The sequence below is a fragment of the Malurus melanocephalus genome, unplaced genomic scaffold, assembly GCF_030028575.1.
Source record: "Malurus melanocephalus ecotype Western Australia unplaced genomic scaffold, MMel_1.1 scaffold_22, whole genome shotgun sequence".
In the NCBI taxonomy this organism is placed as follows: domain Eukaryota; kingdom Metazoa; phylum Chordata; class Aves; order Passeriformes; family Maluridae; genus Malurus; species Malurus melanocephalus.
The window spans coordinates 1,441-12,931 of record NW_026623254.1 but is presented as its reverse complement, the minus strand read 5'-3'; the positions used below and the strand labels follow the sequence as shown (position 1 = coordinate 12,931).

At 41.6% G+C, this 11,491-nt stretch overlaps 1 protein-coding gene across 1 annotated transcript; it reads right to left on the bottom strand.

Moving 5' to 3' along the window:
• Positions 1-2,636: 2,636 nt before the first annotated feature.
• LOC130588955 (ras-related and estrogen-regulated growth inhibitor-like protein) lies at positions 2,637-11,179 on the bottom strand. The gene is made up of 5 exons (XM_057389997.1): positions 11,059-11,179; positions 10,911-10,967; positions 8,597-8,670; positions 5,951-6,099; positions 2,637-4,833 (listed from the first exon to the last, which is right to left on the bottom strand). Exons 1-5 carry the CDS (start codon positions 11,174-11,176, stop codon positions 4,551-4,553), a joined length of 681 nt encoding a protein of 226 aa, XP_057245980.1. The 5' UTR covers positions 11,177-11,179; the 3' UTR covers positions 2,637-4,550.
• Between the last annotated feature and the right edge of the window lie 312 nt (positions 11,180-11,491).

Sequence of the window (11,491 nt, the reverse complement as noted above, 5' to 3'; positions counted from 1 at the left end):
ACTGATATGATGACAATTTACTGCTGAATATGAGTAGAGGAGAGTACAAGGAGACAGACCTGCTTAGACAGATCGCTGTTCTCCTCTCATCTTTTTCTGGTACTTATTTCCCACTACTGTTAAGACACCTCTCTGGAAAAACTTTGGATATTTCACAGGGTTCAGCAGTAATTAAATGCGTATTTGAACTCCTAGCCAGTCTTAAAAAATGAATGTAGCAGTAAATGGCTCAAGTCATGTCAAATATATAGGGCTAAATGTGGATATTAATTATGTAACCAGAGGGACTCAATTTACTTTGTAAAGCAATTAAAAGGAGACAGAAATTTACAGTCTCTTTCTGGAAAAGAGTAATGCTTGTTTAAAAATAACTTTCTACCCAGAATAGTCTGCCTGTCTCACATAAGATCAATTGTGGGGGGAAAAAAATCCTTAACCAACACAACAGAAGACTTTGGCATTTACAACACTTCTTCTTTATGGAAACATCAAACCCGAGTTTTAAAACAATAGAAGTTGACAGTTAGGTGCCCAGGTGCACTTTTAGGCATGTAAACAAAGGCTTTGCTTTTCAAACTGGCTGAAGAGCACATCAAAACTTAGCTTCCCCTTGTTTTCATTCCCCATGGGCACATTAAGGATATGAAGAAGCCTGTGTTCCTGTGCACAGGAGGTAGAGGGTTCATTGTAGTCTTGTCTCTTTTCCTTTTTTAAATTTTAAATGTGTTTCTTGCTTTGGAGTGGATGGGCAAGGACTCCTTTCCAGTATAGGTATCAGAACTGGAGTTTGTTCCTCTATCCATAAGCAAAGTGTGAAAACTTCATGAACCTAAATCACCTGCTCCAACAGGCATCCTGATGGAAAACTACCATGTTCTCAGGTGCTTACTGCACTTCAGTTCTGCTTTGAGTGGATTTTATATTCCTCTTCTTTTTAGTGTATCCTCTGAAAATACCAGTGAGGGATTTGGGGCTGACTGTTGGAGAAAAGATCACAAGAATTCAGGCCAATGGCCTCAGTGTCTGTCCCTCTCTCTGCCTCAGAGATGGACAGAGTGCCAGGAAGAGGCATCTTCAAATATCTGCCGGTGCTCCATCTTCAAAGCAGTGTAGCCAGATAGAAAGGGAAGCAACAACACTCCCAACATGACTCACAAGGTCTTTGCACTTCAATGTTCTCCTGTCCATCACTTCAGGAATCAGCTTCTAGCAATGTGCTAAACAAACCCATGGTAGTTACTTTTGTCTTCAGAGTACAGCATGCTTGGCTGCTGTGCATTGGCTGGAGCAATACTGCATTTAATTATTCCTTTTTTCCGGAGTATCATGCTTTAAGTTTCCCTGTGACATTTTCCCCCCTGCCCTGTTGGGAACATGACTATAGTGGGATTTTCTGAGGGAGTTTAATGCATACAGACATGACAGCGGGAAAAGGAACTGAAGTGGTGTTAGTCGAAATTGTTTATTTCAAAACTATAGTGAGAAAGAGCTTCAAAAACTCCTGAAAGAGCTTGGAGACACCGCATTTGGGAGCCAGGGGCTATTACCTTTACACTTCAGTAGAATTTCTTTGCTTTTATGTCACTGTTTCTAAAGTAAAAACGAGTTGAAGACAGGGAGAAAGGACATAAATTCTGAGTGCCTTTCTCAAGTAAAATTTTACTGAAACTAGAAAGTTCATATAAGCAAGAACTTCTAGGCATGACAGCAAGAAACTTACTTCTTGTAGAACAATTTCAAAACCTTTTGGTGAGAAAGGATGGGGTTGTATGCTGAAGCAGTATGTGACAACACAAATAGCTCTATTTCCACACTCTTCAATGAGTTTGGTATGTTCTAGGTGATTTCACTGTCAAGGCTGAGCATTAAACAACATTTACTCTGTTATATAAGCAGGGTTCTTGCTAATTTCTTCTTTGCAGTGGGCTGTACCAGTTAATATATGACCTTCCCTGTTAGAACTCCAAGAACAGTTAGCAAAACATATATATGTAAGTTTTAAAGACTGTCTCAGTCTTTTAAGTATTTTTAAAGGCCTTAATTTTAAAAAAACTATTTTAAAAATACATGTAGAATGTGAGAGCATGTGCTTTAGAATTCTGCATTCTTGTACATCTGCACTTAGCAGCAATAAAAGACAGTGAAATTCTGGTGCTAAGAGCATCAGATCGTGTCTGTACTGGGTGCTTTAGTTTGCCTAACTCCAAATGCATCCTGTAGCTGTTTCAGCTGGTTTTCAGGTGAGCAAAACCCAGGACATGGCCCAGGTGACAGCTGCTCTCTGTTCCAACACTTACTCCACACAGACAAAATGACTGTGGGGAATACTACAGCTTCCAACTACCTGGAAGTCCACATTCCCAGTAATATAAGCAAAAGTAATTAGCCTCTCTGTAGCTGTTTTGACTAGTTTTTAAAGGATAAAAAAAAATTTAAAGGCTCTCTTCACTGCATAAAGGTATATGAAGGCTTTTTCATTGTGTTCAGTAAACAYATAGGTTCTCTTTAGTGCAAGTGGMTGATTTCCAGATTTACCTTCTCCAGTCTGAATTTCTGATCTGAATGGTGCTCCACTTTTACAGCAGTCAAAACAAAAATCTGTAGCTTTATACCAGAGCAAAGGGAAAACAAGTATAGCACATTAATGCATCCATCTTATATCCAGTTTATTTAATACCAGAGCAGTAAATACAAATAAGAGTTCTGGAATCTGGCAATGCTAGATCTAACAAGATACAGCTACAGCAGTCTTTTGGTAGTTCTGGAATCCTGTGTGTGCTGCAAAGCTGAAGGGTGTACATGAGTAATCCTCACGTTCAGGCTTATAGATACTGACCATACAGTTAAAAAAATAATGCTCCTGATATGGCAGAGCAGCATTTGCAGGAAAACAAAGCAACCCTGTGCCTGTCAGCTGAGAACTATGTTCCAATATGTGTAGTCTTATAACAAGTGAAATAAACAATATCTTTTTGCTTAAGAAAGGAATGTGATCTTTGGTCAACATAATAATAGTGCTTTCATACTATTTTACAACTGTACTTCTAAGATTATGGGACTTCTCAATGTTGCATTATGGGTAAACACTCAAAATCTGAAAGTAACCCTTCTAGTTTCAATGCAAGTAAAATTTCAGAGCAGAGGTAGGCTTCAACAGAGCATCTTACAAAGACTGAATCTCAGCTGCCCCTTGGAATGTGTAGGAGGCAGTGAGTCATCTTCAGATCACCTCTTTTCCCTTTCATAATTTCTGCATGAGCACAGCACTTTCAGACACACTGGGCTAAGCCCTTATTTAGTTGTCTGAAGTAAGAGCTCTGAATGTTAACTGACAACATATTTAGACCCATCTGATGTTTAATACCCACATCTGGAAAGTGTAGCTAACATTTCTTAGTGCTCTCTGAAGTGGCATTTCAATACCACAGCGATGACTAGTTGTAAGGACATTGGTTATTAGGAAAAACATTCTCTGTGAGCACAGGTTTTACCAGCAGGCTGACCTTTAAATCCAGGCAGACATCCTAAAGAACTTGTGCTCTTTACCAGTCCATGTGCTTTCCAAGCTTCTTCGCCCATCTAAAACTGAACAGTCACATCCACCTTACAGGTAATGAAACTTTTGTTAAAGCTTACAAAAACAGTTCTGTGAAAGGGATCAACCCAGGCCTCATGCTGGCTCTTGCTGTAGAATTATTTCACTCAACAATGACCTTGAAAAAACAGTCCACTGCTCACTGACTAACTTTTCACTAACATTTCAGTTCCCACACTCCTCAACCCTCTCTACTTCCCTTCATCACTCATGGGGAAAAAAATAAAAGATAGTGAAATGGGAGACAGTACTGCTTTATGTATCTGCTTCCCTACTTCTGGTGCCTCTGCAAGGCAGCTTTGTGGATAAATACCTTTTTGTAGACTTGATGTCTAAGCATTTAATTATATGAATTTCAACAAGTGTAAGGCACACAAATATCTGAGTTAAATAAAAATACATGATCACATGAAGCCACGATGTTTTGCTTTTCTTTAGTGCAAATGTTCTTGCACACACAAAAAAAAAAACCTATTCAGAAGTCTGAAGTAATATTTCGATCAGCAAGGCTGAGTTTGCTAGAAACTGTGTGGCACTTAGGGACATTTTTTAGTGGTGGGCTTGGTAATGTTTGGTTAATGGTTGGACTTGATGATCTTAAGGATCTTTTCYACTATCAGTGATCCTGTGAAATAACTGTTTATACTTCAGTTGCACCTAGAAACTCTATCCAAGACCATGTTGGTGTTGAATAAATACAGACTACATCTCTCCTCTGGAGCAGCTTAGAGTTTAAGTGGCACAGCCCTAGACACAGTAAATCTGTAGCAGAACTTGAAAGTAGAAGGTCAGGTCTTCTAGGTCTAGATCTTACACTTGACCATACTCTCTCCCACCTTTGGTTTCTACTGTCTTAGACCTCCAGATATTGACCTTTGGAGGAAATTCACTGAATCCCAAGAGCTGCCTCTGCTCCATTATTTCAGCTTGTTCCAACTCCAAGACTAACCATCCCTTACACAGATTTCCTTCTCTTTCCAAACACATTGTTGATCAACTTGGCCATTGACTTGGATCCACTTGGTCGTCTCTTTTCCTTCACTTTGAAATTGGAAGTAATATTCCTCAGGACTTTGGTGAACATTGCCACAACTTCCTGATAATGTTCTGCTGCAGACAGTTCACAGAATTGGCACTTGTTATCTACTGCCAGCTTCTGTCCTTCATCCCAGCCAACTTCCCTCATGTGGCATAAATCCTGTTTGTTGCCAACCAAAAATATTGATGACTCCACCATTCTGAAATGGAAAAGGTTCCAGTTAGAGAACAGATATGTTACAATACTGTGTCTGAAAAATACGTATATTAAGGTTAAGAGGCATTGCAAAAAAAACAAAAAAAAACCCCAAAAAAATAACTACCTAGCCCCCTAAACTTGCCAGGCAGAATTCCAGTTTTCGTTTGCCAAAGTCAAATATCAGAGGATGTTCCAGACGAGCTATTCTCTACCAGTGGGTTTTATTTTTTTTTTCTTCTACTCAGTGAATTAATAAATTTTTAATCCACTGCTGTTTTCATACTCTGTGCTGCTGAGTACATTGTCAGCACCTGGACTTCATGAAGAAACAACCTGATTATTATCTCCATTTGTAGGTAGCAAAATAGAGTCCAAGAGATACATCAGTGTCAGTGGCATAACTCAGAAGGAAACACAGGAAAACTAATTCCAAGATTTTGCTAAAACTATTGCATTCAGAGAAACCTTAATTAAGAAAGTTCAGCAGTAAAACAGACAGAAAAGTGGTTTTTTTACTCCACTTCTAATGTAGGAAAAAGACTTCACTCTTTCATTTAAGGAAGCACCTCAGCTGACTGATGCAAGCACATGTGCCACCATCCATGCTCACACCTGCAATTCTGGTGGTTCTTTTTGAAATTAGTTTATTTCTTACCATATGGTCACCCATGTGCACAAATGAAGTTGGGATCACTGCTAAAGGCACTGTAGGAGACATTTGGGGTATTACTTTCATTTATTGTGGGAAATGTTTTCTTCAACCCCCACACTGGAGCATCTCCAATGGTAACTGAGTGGGAGAGTAAAAGCACAGACTGACTATGCCAGGCTTTTACCTGTGTAAATCACAGCAGGAAGATTTATGGCAAATATTTATATATTCATTCTGTAAGAAATAAGAACAAAAATCCCAATGTACTTGGGTTTGGATACAGTAAAATGGATTACAATTTGGAACGCATTTTACCTTCAGGTACCTTGTTTTTGGCATTGTGTTATGTCACTTTGATGCTGCTGGATTTTTATTGCTACTAGGATGCTTGTAGGCTCACAGAAATGTTCTCAGATTTCCCTGTTTGCTGAGGGAAAGAAAAAAAAAACAAACAAAAGCCACTTACTTTTTACAAACTCCTATGTGGGACTCTCGGAGCCTGTACAGCAGTGCTTTTGCAAAGGCAAACGATGCTCTGTCGCTGATGTCGTAAACAATGATGAACCCATCAGCCCAGTGGAGCTCATCTGTGAGGGAGAGCTTCCCCCGCTGTGGCTGAAACAAGTTCAAATGCACATGGAAAGAGAATGTAACTCTTGTCAATTCAGAGTGTTTTCTTTGTCACTGTGAATGTGAGAACATTGTGTCTTTTATTGCAAAGGATATTTAATAGCTCTAGGTGCTGGCACTGAATGCAGGTGAGTACTGCCCTAAAAGCCTAATAAACAACCACCACTAAAGATGGCACTTTGGATCACTGACAAGTTCATTATGAAACATTTACACTTTGTTTAAGCAGTAGAATTCCATAACCTGCACAGCCATTGCTTGTGCTGAATAATCTGCAGGTTTACATGAGGACAAAACATACAATGAGAAGCCATCAATATTTGTGTTTTCTGGTTCTAGCTCTGGTTTGAATGCTCCTAATATTCTAACCACAGTAAGCTTAATTATTTCTTCATTTGTTTTGTTTCGCCTTTGAATTGAGTTTCAAACACTAATTACCCATTTGTTAAATTTCTGGGCAGCTAGGAAAAAAAAACCTTCTTTCAATCTGCAGTTGAGTTTAATAAAACTAATGACAAAAGTCACTCAAGTGATGATAGGGTTATACTAACCTTGGACTCCCTTCACACTAAGAAACTGTCACACTTCTGATTTCCAGAAAGCAACAGCTGTAAGCTGTCCCATTAAGCAAAGGAATGTAATTTCAAAACTACTTAAAAATAGCTTATCTCTGTATATGATTTGGCAGCAGCTAGCAAGACCATGTGACCTAAAATAGATAAAACACTGGAAGCTGATCAGGAAAAAAGAAAATTGAAAAAAAATTTACTTCTGCTCTATGGAAAACCCATTTGAATAGAAAACTGAGGACTGTTTAAGCTGATTCCTTAAGCACTTTGCTACTTGTAATGGATAATCTCTACTGTCATCCCACCCTGGCTGCCCTGATTAGCTCAGCATCAGGACAGCACTGCAGCACCATAAACATCTGAACTGGAAAAGGTGCCATTTACCACGAGGGATGGTAACAATACTGACAGTGAAGGGGTATGCATGAGAAAAAAAATGAAACAAGTTCCCAGAACTGTCTAAAGACTTCAGCATTTTTAATGGAAGATTTTTAATGCTGTGGGGACTGCACAATAGCTTTAGGGCCAGGAAAGGTGACGTGTGTGTGTCACAGCTGCTTCCCAGCTGAATGAAGGGACAGTGAGCTTTGCAAAACAGGACTCCACCGACTAGAGGGAAGCCTCAGCGGGCAGGAAGACTTTGAGAAGCAGAAACAAAAATGGCAACTCCTCCTTCCCCTGTTTTCTTCTCCAGTTCTCATGGGATGCGGGACCCCCAAAACCCATCCAGTCCTACCAGACAAAAAGCAATTCCCCCTCTACCTGCTCCTGTGCAGGAACTAAGGGGAGGTTGAGAGTAAAGCAACAAACAGCTAAAATTAGGCCTTGTTCCAAAGGGAAAAAAATAGTATGAGACAACTCAAGAGAGTGCTAGTGCAATCATGTGGCCACTGTGGCAACCAGAGCCTCTCATAATTTAGGCCTCATTTGTTTAATACTATCCATCTGCTGCTCCCAATGTTTCAGCACCTTGATAAAGAGTTGCTCCCATGCCATAGGCTTTAATATGACAGCAAGGGGAAGCTGTGGGTAAGCTCAGGAAAGGGGTCTCAGGTTCAAGCCCATAGAGCAGCAGCCTCCAAGAGTAGGGCAAGGGAAGACTCCATCGTGCTACGTGACACAGTGGCCAGTTCAGGATCCTCACTGCCCTGAGAAAAAAATGTTGTTTGTCTTCACACTGGTTAAGTTTTTAAGCCTGAATTTGAAGTGTATGTCAGACTTTCAGTGCTTGGGCTTTCATATCAGCATTCCTTACCCCAAGAGGAGAGTTAAATTGGTAAGAGGCAAGGTAGCTGCCCAAAAGGAAACCTGGAGATCCAATGTGATCAGCCAGACAGACCTAGGTCTGCATGTCTTACACAGTACTTAAGTTTCTCTATTCCTGTGAAGTAAGTAAATTAATACAAAACTTTATTTCAGAGTGGTTTACTCTGATTAAATTTTAATTGTCAATGTGTCCAAGCTGCATTACGGCTTTCCTTGGAAAAGAAAATTGTTCTGTGAATGCAAGCCTTACTTCCAGGCCTGTCTAATTTGACCACTTCTGCAGCCATTTAATAAACTGTTTGCTTTATAAGCTAAATTTCATTCTTTTAGRGTATTTGAGAAAACTGCATGTAATSCAATAAYTTATCTCTGTATTTAYCTATGTAAAGCAAAAGTGATGTTATTTCTGTTAGTATCATCCCAAAGTGCAAAAGCATTTCCAGAAAATTTCTGCAGTGATGGGTTTCTCTGATGAAGCGGGAAAGAACTCTGAGTTCTGAACCCCAACAACTATAAAATTTCAGTCTTAAAAAAACCACAGCAGGCATAAATTACAACAAGAAGTTTGTAAGCCCTTGACCCTTTTAACCATATACACAGGTAATGAAGAACAGCCTTTCTTCACTCTCCTCCTGCTAAATTCTTACCTGTGAACAGGGATCATAAATTTCCAGGTGTATCTGCCTCCCATCCAGGCACAAGTGTTTAGTATAGATGCATTCTAAAAGATAGATATTATCCAAAGAAAATCAGTGTTACTGACCAGGGATGACAGTGAAAAGAAAAAAACAAAAAAAACAAAAAGAAACCCCAAAAAACAGGCAGCAACAGTAAAATTTGATAATACTGAAGATTTCTTGAGTTCTGGTTGTTTAGTTAGTTTTTCAAACTAACTGAAGTGGTTTCAAGCAGTTTAGGATTTGTTGTTTCTGATCTGGTTTTTTTTGCAGATAAGGAAGGTTGATAGGGTTTTTTTGTTTATTTGTTTGATGGTTTGTTTTGTGGATTTTGTTTTGTTGCTGTCTTTGTGATGTTGTGGATTAGTTGTTTATATTGGTTTTTTTTTTTCAACACACACTGGAAAGAAACCTATTTAATTTTGTACCAAATCAACCCCTTAGGCAGATCAACACCATTTCACTGTGGTGTTCCCACTGAAGTTTTGCTAAAAGTCATTATTAGCAATGATATTTATTTAACATGGCATCTGGTGCTTTAAGAGTTCTCAAACTAGGCAGCATTAGACCATGAGTATTTATAGGATCGTGTCCTTAGTTTCTAGTCCAAAAATAGTTCTGTTGTCAGATTTAGGACTCTCAACCAGCACTGGCAACACTGAGAACTCTACTGCAGACACACCATCACCATTATTTTAAGCAGCAGGATGTAACTTAAGCAAGTGTAACCAGTTTGTGGTTGCCAACAGGCTTTCTGCACTATAATTTGTCATTCCCTGAACTACAGAGACCAGAATTGATGTTGACACCTAAGAAAACATCTTAAAACTGGGCAATGAGGGATAGCTCTCTGATGTCTGGAACTCAGCATCTTCAAAATTCTTCATGCACATTTTAAGAGTTCATCTGATGATAAACTATCAATCCCAAGCATCTCAGGGTATAAAATCTACAGTCCCTTGTTTTTTTTTTCCTTAATTGAAAAACACTTTTAATTTTTCTTTTGACTCCACTAACAGTGGCATGGCCTTCATTTCACCACCCCTATTCCCACTTTCCTCATCTTTAGAAACAGTGCTAAACTTCTCTTCCAACAAACATTTGTTAACAAATGAAAATGTTCTGGGGTTTTGACATGCCCTTTTCAGGACATGCAGTACTGGAGGCTCAGAACAGGGAAACCTGGTTTTAGTTGTAGGTGTCTTGGAACACACACAGAGCACAGAGAGCACTATATAATTTACATGTGACAGCTTTGAACTAAAGCAGCTAGCTGGGACACAAACTGTTCAGTCTGTGTTTTTATACCAACAAGAATTATTAGAGCATATATGTACAATCAAAACTCTTCCTTCAGAATAAGTTCAGTACAATTCAGCTTAGTACTTCTTTTTTGTTGTTATTTATGGACTACTAGAAGCTATTCTGATTCCTATGGGGGGAAAATAAGTGTGAGAGAATGCTTCATTTTAGCAGGGAGAGTGAGATGGATGGCAATCTCTGTGCCTCGTTAAGTTTTGGGACTTCTGCCACATCAGCTGGGGTGGCAGCACACTTCCCAAGTTATTTGTGTATCAGCTGAACACTAGTTCTACCCGGGATGTAAAAGTCCAAGTCCTGCCAAATTTGCCATCTTCTAATACTTTACAAGTATCTTAAGGATCAGCATATTGTGGCACGAATGTGACATTCTCTCGTGTGTACAGCCTGGCTTTCCCCAAAGCCATCAAACCGGGGCATTCCTGCTTCACTGGGGGCTCCGCGTTGTGCTTTGATTAACCCCCAGTGTCAGACAATCTGCTTTCCCTCTGCCCTGCAGCCGAGAAGGGACTATTCACCAGATGTTGGGGGTTTTTTCTGGTCTATCCCTTTGCTCTGCCCATCTCCTCTCTCAATCCACGCTCGCAGCCGTGCTCCCTTCCCCTCCCCAGCCTTTCTCCGCTGCCTTGCGAGCAGCGCCGTGCCCAGAGCTCTGCGCTTCGGAGCGATCTCTGCCCCGACACCGGCGCCGCCTTTTCACGGATAACCGAACAGAAACTCAAATCTCGAAAAGTTCTGTCACACCGCGAGTTTACCCCATTTCTCCACCAAATAAGTGCTTGAAGCGCCCATCTTGCGCTCCCCGGGGACCCCTCTCTCCATCCCTCCCTCTCTCCATCCCTCCCTCCCTCTCTCCATCCCTCCGTCCATCCCTCCGTCCATCCCTCCGTCCATCCCTCTCTCCATCCCTCTCTCCATCCCTCCATCCCTCCATCCCTCCCTCCGTGTCTCCCGGGGCGCTCACCGGCGTTGGACGCGTACTCTCCGATGAAGCGCCGGGTCAGGAAGCGCACGGCCAGCGCTGCGGGAGGAAAGCACAGCCAGGTTTAACGGGGCCGCTCCTCCCTTCCACCAAACCCGCGACATTCCCATTCCCTAGCTTTCCCCCTTACCCGATTTGCCGGCTCCGCTGCCGCCAAGCACGGCCACCTTCACCTCGGTCATTCCGCCGCCACGCCGCCCCCGCCGGCTCCGAGCCTTTAAAGCGCCTCCGGCGACACCGCCCCGCATCCCGCATCCCGCCCCTCCCGGCTCCCCGCGGCGGGGCCGGGCCTTTTCCGCTCCTGAGAGGCGCCTTCCTCCTCATCCTCCTCCCCACGAGTGCTCCCGTTCGTTCCCCGCCGCGCAAACTTTCCGCAGGTCGCCGCCCGGTTTACTGCCGCCGCCCCGGGCGGGCTGGGGGTTCCTCGCCTCCTTCTCCTCTCAGTGCGCTCAGGAACTGGGGCAAAAAGGGGAAAAAAAGAAAAAGAGAAAAGGAGAAAGCGAGGGGGGTGTTTTTGGTTTTGCACTAAGTTTGTTTTGCAGGCTTGTCATCATTTTGTACAA